The sequence below is a fragment of the Geotrypetes seraphini genome, chromosome 13 (genome assembly GCF_902459505.1).
Source record: "Geotrypetes seraphini chromosome 13, aGeoSer1.1, whole genome shotgun sequence".
Taxonomy (NCBI): domain Eukaryota; kingdom Metazoa; phylum Chordata; class Amphibia; order Gymnophiona; family Dermophiidae; genus Geotrypetes; species Geotrypetes seraphini.
Genome location: NC_047096.1, coordinates 19762057 through 19784926, shown reverse-complemented (window position 1 = coordinate 19784926; position 22870 = coordinate 19762057). Strand labels below are relative to the sequence as shown.

Genomic DNA, 22870 nt, shown 5'->3' with positions numbered 1-22870 from the left:
GGGCAAGAATCCAAAGCTCTACCCGGTACTGTGCTTGGGTTCCTACTGCCGAAATCTCCGTTAAAACCTACTCCAGCCCATCTACACCCTCCCAACCACTGAAGCCCTCCCCAGCCCATCCCCCACCAAACGACCATATACAGACACAGACTGTGCAAGTCAACTTCAGGCTTTCAGCTGATAAAACTTCTTCTAATACATATCTTCCAGCTTATGGCCAAATTACTATATAAAAAAACCCAGTTTGGGTGCTTTTTCTGTGCAGATTCCATGGTGTTGATTGGAGTGTCAGAAGGCAGATATTCCCTGCTATAAAGAGGAGACTGTGCCTGCAATAATAAATTCCCTCCCAGAATTACTCTGGGGGCAGCAGGTCTTCTGTTGTTTCCTGGAGGATTTCCTTTTTAGTGGTTCTTTTGGGGCCTGTTTTACAAAGCCACACTAGCTGCTGCCGCGCGGCAACAGCCCCGAAGCCCTTTAAATCTCTATGGGCTTCGGGGCCTTTACCGTGCTGCAGCCACTAGCGCAGCTTTGTAAAACAGGACCTTAGTTGTTACTGCAGTTGTTTGACTGGAGTGCTGGACTGTTTCCAGTGAATCACCTCCTTTCATTCACAGAGTGATCCTCAGTCACTCTCGAACGGTTCATTTTCATAGCTGTAGTTGGGATCTGTGCAGGTAAGGTGATGCAGGTAGTGTGGTGGAATCCATCTACATGTATATTTAGTTGGTGAGAAGTAGCCATGTATAATTTCACAGTGCACGTACTTTTAATCACAGAGAAAAGAAGTGTTTTGACACGCCCTGGTCTGGGAGAACAAAAGGCTATAAAAATAGCCTTACTGGGTCAGACTAATAGTCCATCTGGTCCAGTATTCCATCTTTACAGAGGGCAATCAGGTCACAAGTACCTGGCAAAAACCCAAATATTAGCAACATTCCAGTATCTCAAAGAGTAAGCAAAATTCTGGAAGCCCAGAGTAGAAACATTCCATGCAGAATCCCCAAAGAGTAGCAAGATTCCAAACAGAATTCCAAAGTGTAGCAGCATTCCATGCTACTGATCCAGGACAAGCAGTGGCTTCCCCTATGTCTATTTCATTAGCAGACTAATGACTTTTTCTCCAGGAACTTTTCAAACCTTTTGTAAAACCAGCTGCTTTAACTGCCAAAGTTAAAAAGGTACGGGGGGGGGGGAAGAGAAGGGGCGTGCAGCAGGGGGAGGAGTGGGAGAGGGCAGAGAGCAGGAGGGGTGCCAGTGCCCCGAGAAGAAGACCACGCCCAGCGCAGACTGTTCCCCCCCCCCGCACTCTCCTTACTACGCCACTGATTAGAGGATTAGACTCAGCATTTCACAATTTGCCCTTGCTTAATAACAAACCTACATGTGTGCTTTCACAGCTTGTATACTTTGAATTGATTTAAATGAGTTATTTATAGGTCAGAGGATGAACGTAACTTGAATGCCTGGTTTTTCCTATGCACAGACACTTGTATAACTGCTGTACCTCTAGGAAGATTTATAAAGAAAAACTAAGTAGGCTATTTCTATCTGAAAACATGCCTGCGAAAGGTACACGAATTCAGGAGTTGTTGTCTCCACCCTATGTGGCTTTATGAAAATAGCTTCTCGTTACATTCTGCCTGGAAGGACGTGGGATCAGGAAGTGTCTCCACTGCCTTAGGCAGAATTGGCAACTCAGATCAGTGGTTGGTGCACCTTTAAGCACTCCTCAACCTCTCAACCTGTGCAATTTATTACAGATCTTGGAACGCCTGAACAAGATGTGCGGTGTTGGCGAGCAGGTGCGGAAAAAACAGCAGCGGCTGTTGAAGAACATGGACGCACACAAAGTGATGCTGGATCTTTTGCAGGTCCCCTATGAGAAGGTGAGTGCTCAAGCGGCAAGTCCCTTTTAAGGAAGTGAGGTCAGTAAGGTGGCCACTGACACATTCCCAGAATACAAGAAATCCCCTTAACCAAAGCCATATCAAATATTACCATATTTAAAACAGCCAGTTATCTTCTGCCTTCTCTACCCTCTGGCAGTCAGACTGGTGGCAGTGTTGGTAGGCCAGCAGTATGGAACATTAATCACACGCTCCTAATGACTGTGGCTCCTACCCCTCTGTCCATGTGTCCTGATTACAAAGGAACTTCTTACCATGAGGAGGAAGCAGCTGAGGAGATTGGGGACACATACTTACAATGTCCAAATTTTGCTGATCTGCCATTGTTCTGTTCATAGTAGTGTACCAGAAAAAACAAACTGGAAGCTGAAGGGGAAGAGAGGGAGATGGAAGGAATCTGGGGGCTGTCGAGATGAAGAAGAGAGATGGTAAAGGATCTGAGGGAAAAGCGAGGCACAAGTTAGAGGAATCTAAGGGCAGCAGGAGAAGGAGAGGAACCCAGTGTGGGGAGGAGATGAATTTAAGAGGTAGAGAGGAAGGGAGATGATGATGTACCTATGCATCTCCCTGTAGAAGGTCCTCGCTTGGTTCAGTGTTTGAGTTGGGTCAACTGAAGCAGTGGAAGAAGGGTTCACAAATCCTGGGGGAGGGATTGGGGTGAAAGTCATGCACCATTGATCGAGAATGACATTGAGTGGCCAGATTTCAGGCTCATAGTTGAAGGGAATGAGAAGGAGTCCATGGTTCATGGCCCCCAGACAGAGACTATCAGTGCAGTGACTAGACTGTATATGTTGGGGGGTGGGGGAATAAAAAAATGGAGGAAAAATCCTAGGGTAGTTGCAAATAAAGACTCAGGAAGTGGGAAGGGGTCCCAGCCCTAATTCTAGTAGACCCAGAAACACAAAAAAGTAGGAAGAAAAGCCATTGGTTCCCCTAAAAAATTTTGTATGACATCAGGGGCAGACTGAACAGCAATGCCCAAATGTCCACAGCAGCTCCACTCTTTTCTAGCCTTCATCTACCTTAATCAACTGTCAAAGACAATGACCCTTATTGCTTGGGGGCCCAGATCAACTCTGTATATGTTCAGATTTTTTAAAAAAACAGGATAGTTGCACACTCTGATGTTGGATTGGATTGGATTAGATTTTATTTCTTAATATCCTGCAATTTAGTGTCATAGTGGTTTCCATGTAATATTTGAAGCATACACAATTGTATAAAACATGACAAAATATAAAATCTCAATAATGTCTCCTTTCCATAATACTTCAGTCCCCACTTCCTATTAAAAATAAAACTGCTAAAATAGTAAAGTTTTAACAGCTTTACGAAAAGCGAAATAAGAAGGCTTCGCCTGACTTATTTCTGAGCAGGAATTCCGTAACAAAAATCCAATGTAAGAAAAAAAAGCTCTTTTCCTAGTTGATGACAATTTGATCACATCTAATCCAGGTATTGCAAGAAGTCCTTTTTGTGAAAAATGCAAAGTCCTTGAAGGAGAATAGTTGCACAATTTTTATGAAAGATATAATGGACTACTTAAATTAAGAGCTTTGTAAACTAAACATAGGGTTTTAAATTGCTTAAGCAGGACTGCTCTGTATAAAGCAGGACTCCTGGTCATTCCATTCCATTCCTCTCCTCAGCTCTGCCTCTTCTCCCTCTTATTTCTTTATTTGAACATATATTGGGCATAAAGAGCGCAGATACTGTCTTACTGGCCAAATATGTACAGCACCAGGTTTTAGTATGCAAGTTTAGCCCTACATAGAGCTACAATATGGCTCCAGAAAAAGGAGGATGGATTGAGACGTCTGGGTTTTACTTGCATTCCTTTCAATGGAAGTAAAACCTAGATGTCTCAGTCTGTCCTCCTTTCTTCAATGGCTCTCAGTGGAAGTAAAACCCGGACGTCTCAATCTGTCCTCCTTTTTCTGGCTCTAAGCAATCCCAGGACTCCCACGGAATCCCCCTCCTCCCCTACCTAGTACAGTTCAAGAGGAAGAACCTGCTCCCGAATCTATATTTTCTCCTGATCACCCTAAGCTCTTGTTTTCTTTTCTCTTATCTGTTTTCAGAACGACACAAAGATGCTGGAAATCCTAAGATACACTCATCAGTTCCTGCAGAAATTTTGTGCTGGAAACCTGGAAAACCAAGCGCTGCTGCACAAGCATCTCCAGCTGTTCCACACGCCAGGGGTAAGAGGCAGAGACAGATCCCCGCATGGTTTTACTGGGCCCAGACCCAGGGACCCAAAAGTCTGAGGGGGCCTTCTCATTATCAAGATGGGATTTGCATGGCTGCCCATCTGTACAGTCCAGCTTTTGTGCTTTTCAGAGAGATTAATTAGTTTCAGAAACTTGATACATGTTTTTTTTATAAACTCTGATGAAGCCCTGACATCATTTATTAATGCTTGTGTCAATACCCTGTAACGCTGGTTTGTTCCTGCTTATGCTACTTCCAATCCCAAAATGGCTGCCAGGACCTCTTGTGGCAGTCTTGGCAGCCATTTTAGCTGAGGAATCTGTGGGGGCAAGAGTGTCTGGGGATTATTCTTGCTCAGAAGCCACTAGACCACCAGGCCATTTATAGCAAAAGTAAAGGCCTAGGGAGGGCCTGTGGTGATGGGAGGGTGGAGGGATTGGAGTCAGGTGGCCGGCCTACTGTCTGGCCCTTTTCCCAAAAAAGTTTGCAGTGAAAGCAGCTGGCCCAGAAAGACCCATGAGGTGCTGTTTTCGATTCTGTTTCTCGCCGAAATGAGTGGTGAATTTTGGCCTCAAGATTTGTTTTTCGTTGGCCTCTACTGTGCATCTGTATGTATAAACCCTGTTAAGCTAGAATTGTAGAAAGGAAAGTAGGTACCTAGTTTCCTTTATAGACTGTGTACCAATCAGTGCCTTTTGTGTGCCTGTATATAAGCACACTGTTTTAAAATTACCCCCAGTTGGCTAAATCAGAGGTTCCCAACCCAGTCCTTGGGACGCACCTAGCCAGTCGAGTTTTCAGGATACCCACACTGAATATGCATGAGAGAAATTTACATTCACTGCCTTCATTGTATGTGGATTGATCTCATGCGTATTCATTGTGTGTCCTGAAAACTTGTCCGGCTGGGTGTGTCCTGAGACCCGCTAGACTAAATGTAGGCTGATGGGTTTGTCTGCCCAAATATCTGACCTAAATTTATTGGGATAACTTTGATCAGCTATTTGGGAGAAGCAGTAGGCTGGGGATAGAGACCAGTTGCGGAGCGTGCGGACAACTCTGCGGGTCCTGGCGCTCGGCTCGTTTTAAAGGGCTTTCAGTCTCTCCACAGCTAATGGAGGCAGAGACAATGCAGCATATCTTCTTAAACAACTACCAGCTGTGCTCCGAGATTAACGAGGCAGTGCTGCAGCACTTCATCCACTGTCTGGCCACGCATGGCCGCCACGTGCAGTACCTTGACTTCCTACACACCATCATCAAGGCGGAGGGAAAGTACATCAAGAAGTGCCAGGATATGGTCATGACAGAGGTGACGGTTCTGCATGTGTTAATGGTGTGGGGGAGGGAGTTCTGAGAGAACGGGTGCACCTCAATAGCCAGCTTACCCCAGAGTGTGTGATCTAGAATCAGACAAGGGACCAGAAACAGGATCTTTTAAAAAAAGTATTCCCCCGTACTGGATTAATTAAAAGCAGCGAGGGAAACCCCAAGGCGCTGTGCTTTTTCACTTCATTGGGGACCAGGCCTGTGCATGTGGCCCTGTGAGTTTCCATGAGCTGATTTGAGGAGTATGATTAAAAGAATATCAGATTATACCTTCTTACTACACTAATTCATATATTTTTGACTACTTTTTGAAGGTTAAACTTTTTTCCTCAGGTCAGGACAGTATGAGTAAAATATGAGAATACTAGAATATATAAGCGAGTCAAAAAAATATTCCAATGACAGCCTCAAGGGGAAAAGGTTGGGGGAGGGAGAGATGGATGGGTGATCAGAAAGCGCCAAGCAGTAGAATTTCTGGGTTTTTAACATGTGGTAGGAAATCTAGATTTTTCTTGAGTCCTTTCTTATTGGTTTGAAAGCCCAATATTCAAAGCGATTTAAGCAGACAGGAAGGGCTCTTTCCCACTTAAATTGCTTTGAGCTGCTGATATTCAGCAGTACTAAACCAGGCAGTGCTGCTAAATATCATTTCTGACTGCCCTTGATGAAACTGGGTGAGTCAGGGGCAGTAGGTACTGGGGAGGAGCCAGTGGTTTTGTGGGTGGCAGCATTATTAAGTGCTGGGACCTGCATAGCGAAACAGCCAAAAGCTGTCCTAATGACAGCCATTTTCTTGGGGTAGGAGTGAGTGGCCTTTACTCCTGCCCCATCGCACCTACCATACCACTAAGGCAGTGTCTCTCAAACCTTTTTTTTTAGCTCTGGCACACTAAACGGAGCAAATGTTTTTTGTGGCACACTATAATTGAAATGATAAAATTGCAAGACCAACAAAAAATTTAATGTGAGAGTTATTTATTTAAAGTTCTTTAAGCTATGTATGGGTAATTGTAACAATGCTGAAACTAAAGTAGATAGATAATGCGATGGATATACTTGTTTTTGAGTGCAAATTAACTCAAAATTCACCTTGATAGTCGACAAGCAGACACACATTTCAACATTCACCATCTGCAGTCGTTCTCTTTTTTAAAATTTAATTTCTATCAGAGCTGAAAATCCAAGTTCGCAAAGATAAAAAGATCCAGACGGTAACAAAGGACCAATCGCGTCAAAGAATGATGCTTGTCTGGATGGTTGTATCCTTACGCACACAGACACTCGTAACAATGACAGACTCTTATGTATGCAATGTACATGTCATCCATTCTAATGTATACTTATGAAAGGAATTTTTAAATATAAAGTAAAATTCTGGAATCTCTTGTGGCACACCTAGAATCTCTTTGGGGGCACGCCAGAGTGCCTTGGCACACAGTTTGAGAGATACTGCACCAAGGATAAGAGGCAGGCCTTGAGGGCCTATCCAGACACGAGGGGGGAATGTTCCTGGGGGAAGGGCATTTCTTACTGTTATAAACTGGGGAAGGGTATATAGAAAGAGGAGGGATGGTTCAGGGGGCCAGGAGGGGACTCAGAGGAGGATAAAAAATTATGTGGGTCCCGGACAATATTCAGCTGGCGCCCACATAACTGTCTTATGCAGCTGAATATTAGCTGCGACCTGTATAAGGTCTGGGGTCAGAACCCTTTGAATTAGCTCCAGGTGTTCAGTGTTGCTACCTGGATATGGCTCAGCACTGAATTTTGAGGGCTAATCAAGCTGGTAACCCCCTCTGGCTGAATATTGAGTGGAAAGTATCTTATCATTTTAACTTCAACAGTTTTATGTTGCTTGGTTGTTTTATTTATTGTTTGTTCTGGATTTAGGCGCAGAGCATCTTCTTACTTTTGTTTTCTGTTTAATTGGTACTGTTGCATATTTCCAATACACAGGAGTAGGATTACCAGATTTTCCCAAAGGAAAATCCAGACCCATGGCCCCGCCCCATTCTGCCCCATTCCGCCTGTGTCACACCCCGTTCCGCCCCCCAGCTACCATCCACGCATGCGACAGACACAATGATGTCACCCATGCATGCGCTTGACGTCGCCACGTTGCGTCAGTGCATGCATGGATGCCCCTGCCCGATGTGATTTCGAGAGGAAGCTTTTCAAAACCCAGACAAACTGCTGGGTTTTGAAAAGCCATCCGGACCTCTGGACATGTCCTCAAAAAGGAAGACACGTCTGAGTAAATCCGGATATCTGGTAACCCAACTCAGGAGACCATTATCCAAAGAGAACCATTGGCAGTTAATCTTAGTGCTTCCTCTTGCTGCCAGGGTTCAGATGTTGGCTGATCGCTATAAAATATGGATGCACATGTAAGATGCACTGAGATGGGGATGTAGCTGTCATGAGCTAATCTCCTCTTCTTGCTGCTGGGGGGTCATACAGAGCAATCCCTGCTTTGCTTTTCTCTGTACTGCAGCTGACCAACTCAGGAGATGATGTGGTGATCTTCTACAATGACAAGGCATCCTTCGCCAACATGTTGGAAATGATGGCGGCTGCACGAGAAGGTGTGGAAGAAAACAGCCCTCTCATGTACCACATCTCACTGGTGGAGCTGCTGGCCGCATGCGCCGAGGGCAAGAATGTATACACGGAGATCAAGTGCACCTCACTGCTGCCGCTGGAAGACGTAGTGCGCGTTGTCACCCATGAGGACTGCATCACCGAGGTATTGTGAGGGGAGAAGAAGGAAACCAAGAACAGTCTGGTACTACTGGTGTTTACCTCAAAGAATGAGAGAGAAAGGGGGGGGAGAGAAATTGACAATGAGAAGAAATTGGAGATGAAGGGAGAAGGAGAGGAAGGTGCAAAATGCTGCAGTGAGAGAGAGAGGGAGATGAGACGTATGAGAACTGGAGATGAATGAAGCAGAAAATGAAGATGAGGAGAATGACATAATGGAGTAATAGAGGGCAAGGAAGATGAAGACGGGAGAAGGAAATTCATCTCCTGTTGAGTATGTGGTCTGTTGGGAAAATAAGGGAGTGGCCCAGGAATGAAATGTCAGCTCTGTGAGTGACTTTGCTTATCTTTGCCTAACGTTACCCAAATCTAATTGAATTTTGATGTTAACAAGAATAATTACTAAGAGGTTGAATATAAAGCGTATAGAGTGCCTCTGTAGATAGTCCTATATTTGGAATGCAAAGTATTTCATCAAATTTCTGAATATAGTCACCTAACTTCAAGGTACTTACAATTAAACAAGGCTTCCAAGTGAAGGCTCATAAGTTAAGTACTTGGATCTGGAATTAAACACTGAGCCCCTAACTTCACTCTTTTGCCCTAGCCCTGCTCCCTTTTTAGCGTGCTACAGTTTAGATATTCTGTGATTTAAGTTAGGTGCAAAGCCAGCAAATTTTTAAATTCCAAAGCGTAGACATCTAAATCTAAAAATCAACCTCAAAAGCTTTTCATTTTCACTGTATGTGTTGATAGTGGCGTAGTGTGGGAAGTTTGCACCCTGGGAAAAGGTGCCCAGCATCACTTCACTTTATGCCCTCCTGACGTATTCTTTCTCACACTTTGAGTCCCCCTAAAATGCACCTTCCTTGCGGTCCTCCACTTGTATCTCTTTAAATCTTTGCCAACCACGAATAGCATCTCTTACCCGCTGCTCATGCTGGTCTCATCCTTTTCTCTGATGTCACTTCCTGGTCCCAATGAACAGGAAGTGACATCAAACGGAGGGATGAGGCCAGTGCGAGCAGTGCGTGAGAGATGCTGCTTGCTGCCAGGGGAGGGAGGGGGGTATAGGCGAGGCGTTGGTTCCTCTGCCAAGGCTCCTGGAGCGATTCGCCCCTCCGCCCCGCCACCTTACTATTCCAGTGTGCCCTGATTTTCTCATGCACAAAAAACTGTGGATGGGTGAAAAATGGGTGAAATAAGCTAGTGGTTAAAGAACCAAGTTAACAACCAGAGGAGCAAGGTTCAAATCCCATTGCTGCTCCTTGTGACATTGGGAAAGATACTTAACTCTCCATTGTCTCAGGTCAGGGGTGTCAAAGTCCCTCCTTGAGGGCCACAATCCAGTTGGGTTTTCAGGATTTCCCCAGTGAATATTCATGAGATCTATTAGCATGCAATAAAAGTAGTTCATGCAAATAGATCTCATGTATATTCATTGAGGAAATCCTGAAAACCCGACTGGATTGCGGCCCTCGAGGAGGGACTTTGACACCCCTATCTCAGGTACAAAATTAGATTGTGAACCCTCCAGGTATAGAGAACTACCTGAATCTAAGTCATGTTGAGCTACTCCCAAAAATGGTGTAAGATAAATCTAAATAAATATATAAAAGTACAGTCACTATAATACATTACAATAAAATAAATTATTCTAAAAAATATCTTCACTAATATCAGTATAAACAATGGGTTCAGTTAAGATTAACCTAACTCAAAATTCCTTTCCACCTTGCTAAACTAGAGCCAAATAGCTCTCAGACTAAAGATCTTCTTGGAGATCACAAGCAAAGGGGCTTACCCCTTTAGGTCACCCCTTTGGCAGCAATCTTTCCCTGGAGCTAGGCCGGCTCTTCATCATGACTTGAAGCTGCAAAGCTTACCCCATGATAAACACAAGAAGGAGTGCGTTGAGAAATGGGGGGGGAGGGGTCTGCAGATATATGATAGATGTAGATCAGTGGTCTCAAACTCGCAGCCCGGGGGCCACATTCGGCCCGCCTGGTACTATTTTGAGGCCCTCGGTATGTTTATCATAATCACAAAAGTAAAATAAAACAGTTTCTTGATCATATGTCTCTTTAGCTATAAATTACAATATTATTATTAAGGCTTAGCCAAAAGGAAAGATTTATAAACTATAAAGAGTTTTACCTCATGCAAAATTGTCATTTCTTTAATAAGACATTACCTATTTTTTCTGAGGCCCTCCAAATACCTACAAATTCAAAATGTGGCCCTGCAAAAGTTTTGAGTTTGAGACCACTGCCTTTAACTCTATTTTTGGCATCCTGTTTGCCTTTGGGAAGCAGAGCCGAGATTGTGATGTCATAATGCTTCATTCCACCAATAAGAGCCAACCTCATCAGTGATGTCACAATGGCTTGATTGTCCTGTTCTCCCCTCTGCCCTCCAACCCAGCCAGCAGATTAACCGTTCCCCTTAACTTAGTGGCCTCAAACTCGCGGCCCGCCAGGTGCTATTTTGAGGCCCTCGGCATGTTTATCATAATCACAAAAGTAAAATAAAACAGTTTCTTGATCATATGTTTCTTTAGCTATAAATGATTATTATTAAGATTTAGCCAAAAGGAAATATTTATAAACTATAAAGAGTTTTACCTCATGCAAAATTGTCATTTCTTTAATAAGACATTAACTACTTTTTCTGAGGCCCTCCAAGTACCTACAAATCCAAAATGTGGCCCTGCAAAGGGTTTGAGTTGGAGACCACTGATGTAGATGAAGGTGGCGGGGGGTGGGGTGGATATCAGGAGCGTAGGATAGTATCAAAATGGAGCAGTGAGCCTGAGGGGACAGAGCAGAGAGCTTTGAAACTCCTATCTTCAAGCAGATCCCACTTCAGAAGAGGATACATCTTGACCTGATTTTTACTTTTTTGTCTTTCAATGTGATGGGATACATCGCCCTTTCAACTACAGGTGAAAATTGCCTATGTAAATTTTGTGAACCACTGTTATGTGGACACGGAGGTGGAGATGAAGGAGATTTACACCAGCAACCACATTTGGACCCTCTTTGAGAATTTCACTCTGGATATGGCCAGGGTAAGTGCTTTTTTTCCTCATTCACCTTAGCAGAACTGCTCATAATGAAGGCAACTTTCAAAGCGCTTTTCCTGCTATTAGAGAAGAGAGATACTGAAGAGCTGTGGAGTGAATACACTTATAGGTCAGTAAGAAGAGTCTGAACTGTTTAACTGGATTTTACACATTGAGTTAATAAAGCGAGCGGCTAGTCACAAGTTTATCCCAGTAAAAAAGGTATTTCCTACAATGTTCGGGTAAAAACTTGTACTAGGAAAATTTGTAGTGTAACTACGGCTAATTGTAATCTGTTAATTGTATATTGTGTGTGTTGACCTGTAACCTGTCCTGGGCTCTTTGGGGACGGGATAGAAAATGAATTTAATTAACTGATTAATTAAAATCCACAAGTTCTTTTCGCCAAATTGAAAAGAGGCATTCCAGGAGTCATGTTTAGGCAGCGAGAAGATTGCATTTTCAGATCCAGCCATATACGTCTCGCCTAAATTTCTACCTACTCAAAATGTAGGTGCAAGTGACCATATGTCCTCTAAGGGGTAAATTCAAGGAAGTGCGCCATAAGTACGGGAGCTAAACACCAATTGTTTCCTGGCAATTGTGTGTGAGATTGCTACCGGTATTATACGAGAGATCTTCAAAACATTTCTGCGCTTTTGTTTTTTTTTTTAAAAACACCATGAGGCTCATAATCAAAACTTTTTGGACGGTTCAGCGTTTTGATTCTGCCCCCGCCACAATGAGACATATAGGCAAAAGAAATGAACAAAAATACATGAGAAAAGGCAAAGCCTGCAAGTCAGAAGCTCAGAACGGGTTACAGGTAGACATTCACAATCATTTGAAAACAGACTAGTCATGATAAAAAATAGGTTACAGTAGACAACAACAGAGCTTATTCTAGAGACCAGACTGGTCATAGCGAAGAGTACTAGGAGAAGTATATTGAGGCAGTTTTTAATGGCCCGATTGGCGGAAGAGGAAGGTCTTTACTGCTCTGCGGAAGGTTATTAGTGAGTCTAGAGACCTGATCTGTGTGGGTAGTCGGTTCCATAGCTGAGGTAGGAAATGGCGGAGGGATCTTCCTGCGGGAATGCGGAGTCTTTGTTCTGCTTTGGAGCCAAGGGGGCGGTTAGGGGTGTATGAGCGTAGCTTGGATGCTATGCAGGCTGGGGGTTTTTGGTAGAATCTCTTGTGTGTCATGACCAGGGCTTTGAAGATGTATCACTTTTTGACTGGTAACCAGTGAGCTGCATAGAGCGCTGGAGTAATGGGGGTCATGGTAGCTGAGGTTGTATAGGAGTCGAATTGCTGAGTTCTGGACTTTTATGTTAATCAAGTTTTCTATTCTGTTTTTACCTATTCAGTTCAAGGTCAGCTTACATTACAAGAGGTTGGGTCAAGTTGCCCAGGAAATTGCAATGGACAGTTTGACAGGGACATTCAATAAAGTTGCTAATATAAGTAGATCAGTACTGCTTTTAATACAGTTAGGTCATAGTTACAAATGCATAGTTATAAGTGCAAGTAGGTCATCGTTGGTTCTTTGTTTGTCCCAGGAGTTGCATATATGTGTGGATGGTTTGAAAATTGCCCCCAAGTCCCCAGCTGAAGTAATTTTCAAACCCTTTTGTCCAGCCCTCCTGTCTCTGTGTCTAAAATGACCTGTGGTGTGGGTACTCTACTCTCACTGTACTATAAAGAGAGACAGGACTGGGCAGCAAAAGACATACATGGTTTCCATTTTGTCACCCCTGTGTGTGTCATTTAGGGCACAGATTTTGCACCTGCTGTAAAGCAGGTGCAAAGTTTGTGGGTACTGAAGTACTTGCAACACCAATCAGCTTCCAGTTTTCGAAAGATAATTTTGTGGGACATTCCCCTTTCAAAATGTGCCTGTATCAGTACTTGGCACGGCCAGTTTTTAAAAATGCCACCAAATCACTCTGCATGCCAAAGGGATTTCCTAAAAATATGCCCAGTACATCTGTCCTTGACTCCTTTCCTTCCAGAATATGTAATATGATCTTGGGTAATGTTCTTTCCTTTAGGACGTACCATTCATTGAATTAGAAAATCCTTCCCTTACTCACACTCCTCAGAAGAAACAATAGTGTATCTTCTTCCTTACCCCCTCTTTTATTAAACTGCGGTAGCAGCTTTTAGCGCAGAGAGCCGCGCTGAATGGCCCGCACTGCTCCCGACGCTCATAGGAATTCTATGAGCGTCGGGAGCAGCGCGGGCCATTCAGCGCAGCTCTCTGCACTAAAAACTGCTACCTCGGTTTCATAGAAGAAGGGGTTAGTCTTCCCAAACGACCTCTTCACCCAGAATGTGACTTTTCTTAATAATTCAAGGCATTCTGTGAGGGAAACTTGCACATAGCTTTTCATGATGGAGATTCAGTATAATATGTTTGTTGGCTGTGATATTATATATATATATATATATATAATATAAGATAATTTTTATATTTGTGATATTTGGTGCAGTGCCTTGTTTGTGAGGGAGAGGAGCCCACGACAAATCTGCATGTGCTTTAAGTTTTGCCCCAGTAGAGAAGTTATATCTGTCTCCATTACTTGCGCATAATCTATGGTTGTCTCCCAGGTGTGTAACAGACGGGACAAACGATTATCAGACCCCACCCTGGAGAAGTATGTCCTGACTGTCGTACTGGAAACCATCCGATCCTTCTTCAACTCTCCTTTCTCTGAAAATAGCACCTCCTTGCAGGTAAGGAATAGGTTGGACCACTGACAGAACCAATTATCTAGGCTCAGACCTGAAGGAATCAGGCAACAGGTGTGTTGAATCAACTCTCATCCTCAAGTGTTATCTCAAATTTTTCCCTGTAATGGGAGGGCCTTGCATGGGGGGGGTCACACAACATTCACTCCACTTCCAAGTCACACTTTATTTTAATTACTGAAAAGCATACATCTCTTAAGCAGATATTACCAGCTATGATATGAAATAAAAACCTAGGGGTTGATATTGAAAATGATTTAACTAGCTGAAGAGGTCCCTATGTGGTTAAATCACTTGGACTGGCTTTACAATTGATATTAGTGATATTTAACAGGAGGGTGTCAATAAATATCTGCTCTAACCACCAGCAGACCCATAAGTTATCTGGGCGCTACTGATATTCAGCGCTGATGCCCAGGTAATTATCCATTCCTTTTCTCCTTCCTACTACAATTCCACAGACCTGGCTTGGTCTCTGGTTAGGGTTGCCAGATTTTACGATTGTAAAATCCGGACACCCTAGACCTGCCCCCCAGGCCCGCCCATCTCTGCCCCCATCTCTCCTCCCCCCCCATCCACCCCCACCCCCCGCCTGCTTTGGTTGGGCCGGAGGCAGAGGCAGTCCGCGTGTGCTTCCTGCCCGAGGAGGCTTTTCAAAACCCGGACAAAGTGCTGGGTTTTGAAAAGCTATCTGGACCCCCCCGGACAAGTCCTCAAAAGGACGTCTGATACCCCTATCTCTGGTTAATGCCTCATTCCCCCTCTGCTAAGGCTCCTTTGTGCTTATCCCAAACTTTAACTTCTCATTCTGTGTTTCCCTTCTCTGCATCTGGGTCTCTTTCACTGAACTTTCTCCTCTTTGCCCCCAGCACAGATATGAGTCACTTGGGCTTCTTGCCCTGGAACAGATGTGTTGCCTTGTAGTGGAAATACAGTACTTGCCCTTGTTTCCAGTCTTTTGACCCACTTAGCTGTTTCACAGGTTTTTGAAAAATTGAAACCCCTTGGTATGCGGTAGAGACAGATGCATTTGGGGGACTGAGGGCTGATATGGGAGAGGGGCCAGGAAAGTGATCTGTCTTTCTCTTCTCCTGCAGACCCACCAGACCATTGTGGTTCAGCTCCTGCAATCCACCATGAGGCTTCTGGAGTGTCCCTGGCTTCAGCAGCAGCACCGGAGCTCTGTAGAGGCCTGTATCCGGGCCTTGGCCATGGTCGGTAAGGTGGAGACACAAAGTCCGTCTGACATTTCCTCGTTTGTGCATCTTTGCCCTGTATATTCTGTAGCCATGTTTAGAAGAGGACTATACCTGATCTGTGGAAGAATTCTCTTCCTGAAGCCATTTTTAAAAAGGCAATTTTTGCCAGATACTTAGAGCTATTTAACCGGCTAGGACAGTTCCTAGCCGGTTAAATAGCACTTTACTGGCTAAGTGCTAATATTCAGTGCAAGATGGCTGCTGAATTTTAACGCTTAGCAGCTGTGAAATTTAAAGTGCTGGCTGGCTACGTTTAGAGGCCAAATTGGCCACTTAAATAACTGATCTATCTTTGGTTGCTATAAATTTAGCTGGCCAACGCTTAAAATTAACTTAGCCGGCTAACTTTATAGTGGCTAAGAATAGACCATTTGAATAAAACATTTCATTATTAACCTCCTAGATCAGTGGTTCCCAACCCTATCCTGAAGGACCACCAGGCCAGTCGGGTTTTCAGGGTACCCCTAATGAATATGCATGGAGCAGATTTGCATGCCTGGCACCTCCATTATATGCAGATCTCTCTCATGCATATTCATTAGGGCTATCCTGAAAACCCAACTGGCCTGGTGGTCCTTCAGGACAGGGTTGGGAACCACTGTTCTAGACCTCCAGAGACTAGTGTTCCTCCTTGTGCTTTTGGAATTTCGACGTTAGTCATGCCTCACCATTCCAGGTGGGCTATGAAATGAGCAGGATACATCTCACCCTTCCTAATGCAGTGTCCTGCTCCAGCTATTATTCATGTCTTACTTTTTTTTTATGTGATTTTCCTGCCTCAGTTGTTACAATCAAATTTCACTCTTTCAAGTGCTCTGCATCTTCCTTCCTTCTGCTTCCAGCCAAGAGCCGCTCCATTGCTCTCCCAATGGACCTGGACTCGCATGTCAGCTCCTTGCTGAATAGCTCCAACAGCAGTTTACAGAGAAACCCGTCCACCTATAAGACCACCTCAACCAGAGCATTCCCACGTGTCACTGCAACACAGAACCAATGGGACTACAAAAACATTGTGGAAAAGCTGCAGGTATGGAACAGGAGAAAATTAGTAGAATGGGACAATAAGAGAGAGCTCAGGAGCAGCAAGATTACAGGGGGTAGAGGGGAATGCAGGAGCACAGCCTGAGTACAGGGGGAGGGGAAGGCAGGAGCACAACCAGATTATAGGGGGAAGGGAAGGCAAGAGCACAGCCTGATTATAAAAGGGAGGGGAAGGCAGGAGCACAGCCAGATTATAGCGGGAGGGGAAGGCAGGAGCACAGCCAGATTATAGGGGGAAGGGAAGGCAAGAGCACAGCCTGATTATAAAAGGGAGGGAAAGGCAGGAGCACAGCCAGATTATAGGGGGAGGGGAAGGCAGGAGCACAGTCCAGAGTACAGGGGGAGGGGAAGGCAGGAGTACACCCAGATTATAAAAGGGAGGGGAAGGCAGGAGCACAGCCAGATTATAAAAGGGAAGGGAAGGCAGGAGCACTGCCAGATTATAGGGGGAGGGGAAGGCAGGAGCACAGTCAGACTGCAAGAGAAGTGGTTCAAACAGACAGAATAAATGTGGGAGGAAGAGAGAAAAGGTGATACAACCAGAGGAGAGTGAGAGAGTGACATTCAGATAAATGTCAGTCCATAGTTCAGTTTCCCTGGGTAAACTTGTCTTGTCTCCCAGGATATCATTAACACCTTGGAAGAGCGACTGAAGCCCTTGGTGGAGGCAGAGCTCTCTGTGCTGGTGGATGTCCTGCACTGTCCAGAGCTGCTATTCATGGAGGGAACCGATGTTCGAATTAGATGTGAGAGTGGGGGCTTCATTTCCAAGTAAGAACTTCGGGCTGGGGTAGGTGGGGGGGGGGTGAGTGAAAGATGGTAAAAGCTTATCAAAGAGCTCTATAATCAAAGATGATAGAAGACAAAATTCAGATGTGCTTGGGACAAAAACAGAGGAGGGTGGAAAAGGCAGAGGAGGGAGATGACTGGAAACTAAGTAGGGTTGGTGGCAATCCATGATTTTATTTATGTAGCCCTGGCCCTGTCACACGGCCACCTCGCGGGCGCTACTGTCCAGAGGAAGCTCTCAAAAGAAAAGAGGGTCTGAAGCAGTTTCTTAACATGCAAATAACTGGTGGTCAGGTTGTTCCGATCCAGACGTGAGAAAGAATGCAAGAAGAATCCTATTTCCTTGTAGATATCTGATGAACTTTTTAAAAGTAGGGTCCTTTGGGAGAGCACTTTCTCTAGAACAGTGTCATTGTAGGAGTGTAAAATGCAAACCATCACCACCTTGAAATGCTTTGCATTTTAGACAGTTGATCTTAAATCTGAAGGGTACGATACTGGCAACCTCCGTAATTGAGCAATATCTAGGAGCATAAATTCCCTGTAACCAGTATTCAGAACTAAGTGGAGGTAACATATCTATATCTAGTTGATGACATAATTAAAAGGGAATTACAAAAGTCAATGGTAGTACGAGTGTCCGCAGCAGGCTGGAGGCAACTGGACAGACTAAATGATATTGCTAAAATACTTTATTGTTCCCTACCATGCTGTACTGCACTGCTTTATCCATGTCGTAGAAAGAGAAGTAGAACTTGAGAACCTTGAAGGCTAAATTTCCAAAGCTTAGGGTAGGCTCAGATGCTTAAAATGGGGCTGATGTATATGTCTGTTGCTTATGTGTTCAGAGTGGATTTTCAGTAGCTGTAAAAGGAACATAAGAACATAAGATTTGCCGCTGCTGGGTCATACCAGTGGTCCATCATAGAAACATAGAAGATGACGGCAGAAAAGGGCTACAGCCCATCAAGTCTGCCCACTCTGCTTACCCACCCCCTGTCTATGCCCTAATGACCCAATTTTCTTATCTTGACCCTCGTAGGGATCCCACATTTATTCTTAAAGTCTGGCACACTGTCTGCCTCGATCACCTGCACTGGAAGCTTGTTCCAATGATTAACCACTCTCTCTGTGAAGAAATACTTTCTGGTGTCGCCATGAAATTTTCTGCCCCTGAGTTTGAGCGGGTGCCCTCTTGTGGCCGAGGGCCCAGCAGTCCACTTCCGCGGTGGCCCCCAGGTCAAAGACCAGCCCTACCTGCTTACGTACTGGTTCAACAGGAACCTGTCCAACTTTGTCTTAAATCCCTGGAGGGTGTCTCACAGCGTTATAAAAGCCCTTCATGAAGGCAATTTTCCCCTTAAGGAACCTTAATGAGGGCAATTTCTGAAGCTTCTCTTAGGTTTTCTGTGGCTGACATCATGATCATTGCAGTGTTTCAGTCATGTCACCAGTGGCGTAGCAAGGGTGAGAGGTGCCCGGAGTTGTGGTGCCCCTCCCCCACCATCTCTGCCCTCCCCTGCTCCTTCCCAATCCCCGCGTCACGCGCACCCCTCCCCCTTCCCCCATACTTCTCATTGAAGTTGCTGCTCGCGGCGGCCAACCGCGTGCTCCTCACGACCCCGTCGGCTCTCCCTCTGACATCACTTCCTATGCACGGCAACCTAGAAGTGACGTCGGTGGGAGAGCCGACGCGGTCGCGAGGAGCACGCAATTGACCGCTGCGAGCAGCGACTTCAACGAGAGGTACGGGGGAAGGGAAGGGGGGACGTGCGCATAGTGAGGAGGAGGAGGAGTGGGAAGAGGCTGGGGGAGGGGGAGAGGAGAAGGGGTGCAAAAACCCACGCTATGGTTTCATAAAAGAGGGATATAAAAACGAAAATTGCTGCAAAACGCACACAAACTTCTTGGAGTAAAAGCATTAGCAGACTGTTTGGCACTCTGATTCTTATTAGCGTTTTTCAGTTAAAACACTTCAATCCAGAGAGCCGTCCTTCATTGATAACTTACTTATTCCTCATGCCCCACTTAGAACACTCAGATCTTCTTCCCAAAACTTACTTTTCGTGCCTACACTTAATACATTTGGCACTCGCCACGTCACCTTTTTCGCCGTAACTGCTCCCCTCACTTGGAATGCTCTCCCCCCTTAACATTAGAGAGGAAGCAAGCCTAGAAAAATTTAAAGGAGCTCTTAAAGCTTTTTTATATAGAGACTCCTTTGAACAATGATCTAATCGCCTACTTCCCTCTTTCTCCATTCCGTGCGGATAATCAACCGTTTGAATAAAACTCCTCTCCCCTCCCCTTTGCTCTCTCCTTTACTTTACCTTATTGTAGTTCACCCTTAGTCCTTTTGTGCCATGTTAGTCCGTCCTGTCTTTGTACCCGATAATATGTATTTTTGTTGTTCACCCCCCAGATTTTAAATATTTTGTATAATCGCTTAGTATTACGATGGTCGATATATCAAATAACCATGAAACTTGAAACAGTACCTTCTGCCTAATGTTCAATGTGGAATTTTCTTCTTCCTGAAGCTTTGGGCGATGAAATCTGTGGATACAATCTGTGCTCTTTAAAGGCTGCATGAGGACTCCATTTTCTTGGCTGTGCACCTTATTGTGCCAAAATCCTAAAGATAATCCTTATTTATAATATTTATATTCCATATTATCTGTACATTCTAAGTATATCAGAATCCTACAGACATAAATGTTATAACATACCAATCAGCTGTTGTCCACGGCCTTTACCATCGGTTCCCAACTTCCAGTCCCTCTCAAGTTCCATCATCGCCACTTGAAAGATGAATCATAAGAACATAAGAACATAAGAAATGCCTCTGCTGGGTCAGACCCGAGGTCCATCGTGCCCAGCAGTCCGCTCACGCGGTGGCCCAGCAGGTCCAGGACCTGTGCAGTAATCTTCTATCTATACCCCTCTATCTTCTTTTCCAGTAGGAATTTGTCTAATCCTTTCTTGAAGCCCAGTACCGTACTCTGCCCAATCACGTCCTCTGGAAGCGCATTCCAGGTGTCCACCACACGTTGGGTAAAAAAGAACTTCCTAGTATTTGTTTTGAATCTGTCTCCTATCAACTTTTCCGAGTGCCCTCTTGTTCGTTTATTATTCGAAAGTTTGAAGAATCTGTCCCTCTCTACTCTCTCTATGCCCTTCATGATCTTATAAGTCTCTATCATATCCCCTCTAAGTCTTCTCTTCTCCAGGGAAAATAGACCCAGCTTCTCCAATCTCTCAGCATATGACAGGTTTTCCATACCTTTTATCAGAAGCGTCGCTCTCCTCTGAACCCTCTCGACTAATGCCATATCCTTCTTAAGGTACGGCGACCAATATTGGACGCAGTACTCCAAATGCGGGCGCACCATTGCCCGATACAATGGCAGGATAACCTCTTTCGTTCTGGCTGTAATACCCTTTTTGATTATACCAAGCATCCCCTTTGTTTGACCACTCTCGGTTGCGAGATGCTTGGTCTTGCGATCTTGCTGTTGAATTCCCTCTGATGTACTCCTACAGGCTGTCCGCAGACTGCCTGCTTTTCGTAAATATACTATCTTTTGGGAACAACATTTTAAATGGATTTTTCGTTTATACATCTCTCCTAAAAGGGCTTATTTGTCCCACTTTCGTCTTAACGCTGCCTGCCTTCGTTGCCAGGCTCCGGAAGCGGGCTTGGGACACATGTTTTGGACTTGCCCTAAAGTTCAACTTTTTTGGACTGTTATCTGTGCTTTTGTGGAGAACATTTGGCATGTTACCATTCGCAGCTCCCCTTTGCTTTTATTTGGAACTGTTCCTCGTTATTTTCCTCGCTTTAGAGGAGTTGCAGCTTTCCTCAAGTGGACTATCCTGATTGCTCTGAAATGCATTTTGTTGAACTGGCTTGAGGCTGATGCTCCGGACTATTCCCTCTGGAGATGCCGAATGATTTCTCTCCTGATGTGGGAGAGGAGGGACGTGTCAAACCTTTCTTCTCTCCGGGGCCGTGTTTTTTCAGCGGACTTGGGAACCTTTTTGGACTACCTTGACTCCTCTGGCTCGTAGCCGGGTACTTAACTGTTGATTTTTCCTTTGTGATTTCTTTTTGTCTTTTGGTGCATTACCTTTCTTTCCTATTTTTTTTTTTTTTTTTAGCTGTTGTATATTTGGATGGAGGACCCGTGGGTGGGTGGTGATGGTGGTGGTGGTGGTGGTGGGGGGGGGGGGGCTGGGATAGGGGTGGGGGGGGATATTTTGGGGGGACTCTCATACATGGAAAACCTGTTGAGCTGATTTTGTGCTTTCTATTTGTGCTGTGTTACTTTCTTGTTGGCTCAATATAATATATTTGACTATAACATACCAATCAGACAAACAATATCAACACAGCCAAACCTAATAATAAAATTATACCCGTACTATAAAATTCACTCCACTCTAAAATGCCGATTGAAGAAATAACAACCTCCCCCCCTTTACAAAACCGTAGCACAGATGGCGCCAAAAACCGTGCTATGGTTTTATAAAAGGAGTTTGGGGGGAGGGGGTAAGTCTTCAAACCCTTAAAATCTGTCACTGTTTGTAACTTCCACAGCTCTGCTGGGAAAGAATTCCAAAGTTTTGGGTCGGCCACACCAAAAAAATTGTTGACCGATATTTCTCCATTCTTACACTTTGGACAGAGGGAACATCCAAAAGGCAGCCCTGGGTGGATCTTGAGGCTTGATGCCAGTAACACAGAAAAATTCCCCGATAAAATTTTTTTAAAAAGTCAATAATCTATACCTTAAAATAAATTCCGCTCTCGATGGGTAACCAATGCAACTTCTTCAAAACAGGTGTCGTATGAAAATATCTTGAAATTCCCCCAAATGACCCTAGCAGGGCCATTTTGCGTCACTTGCAATCCCTTCAAAAGATTATACAGTGCTAAAATGAGGGATGTTGAGCAGGCAAGAGATGACCCTGTGCTTTGCTGCCCTGTCCAGGCTCATCCAGCACACCAAGAACCTGATGGACTCTGAGGAGAAATTGTGCATCAAGGTGCTGAGGACCCTGCAGCAGATGCTCATGAAGAAGAACAATTATGGAGACAGGGTGAGCAGCAACCCGGGGAGACCCCGTAGGATGGGTCTGCAAAGATGCAGAGGACTAGTTGGAGATACTGTGGGGGGACCTCACGGGAGGGTGTCTGCTCAGACAAAGGGCTCCTTTTACTAAGGTGCGCTAGCGTTTTTAGCGCGCGCAAACCCCACGCTAAATGAAAAATACTAACGCAAGCTCTATGGAGGCGTTTAGCGTGTGCGGCATTGTAGTGTGCTCTCAAACCGCTAGCACACCTTAGTAAAAGGAGCCCAAAGTGTTGCATGGAGAAATTGCAGGTCGCTGTTACCTCAGTGCAAGATCTTTTGAGATCTGTGAATCAGTTTTTCTCTCTTTGGTGACAGGGCAATGCGTTGAGGAAAATGCTTCTGGCGAATTATTTGCAAGCCAAGAAATCCAGCCCTAAAGGAGAAGTGATAGACGCTGGGATTGGAGGTGAGAAACACCGGTGGCAAGCAAGCCTCATGTCCTTTCTGGTTTTCTAGCATTCTTCCTCACTCCGATTTAGGGTTTCCAGATTTTACGTCAGTAAAATCCGGAACGCCTAGCCCTCCCCGCCCAGTTCCACCCAACCCCAACCTGTTACGCCCCCGGCTCTGCCCTCAGCTCCTCCCCAGCCCCATCCCCGCTGTCTGTCG

The 22870-nt window shown here is 44.8% G+C and overlaps 1 protein-coding gene across 3 annotated transcripts in view; it reads left to right on the top strand.

Annotated features, from left to right (window-relative positions):
- ITPR3 (inositol 1,4,5-trisphosphate receptor type 3) overlaps window positions 1-22870 on the top strand; it is a 213002-nt gene that overhangs the window by 141284 nt on the left and 48848 nt on the right. For all 3 annotated transcript variants that reach the window (XM_033917436.1, XM_033917437.1, XM_033917435.1), the window contains 11 exons: window positions 1764-1889; window positions 3995-4117; window positions 5239-5439; window positions 7951-8202; window positions 11161-11286; window positions 13894-14019; window positions 15132-15252; window positions 16136-16320; window positions 16957-17105; window positions 22118-22226; window positions 22577-22667. In XM_033917436.1, the coding sequence (XP_033773327.1) occupies window positions 1764-1889; window positions 3995-4117; window positions 5239-5439; window positions 7951-8202; window positions 11161-11286; window positions 13894-14019; window positions 15132-15252; window positions 16136-16320; window positions 16957-17105; window positions 22118-22226; window positions 22577-22667 (1609 nt within the window). The remainder of the gene's footprint in view (window positions 1-1763; window positions 1890-3994; window positions 4118-5238; window positions 5440-7950; window positions 8203-11160; window positions 11287-13893; window positions 14020-15131; window positions 15253-16135; window positions 16321-16956; window positions 17106-22117; window positions 22227-22576; window positions 22668-22870) is intronic.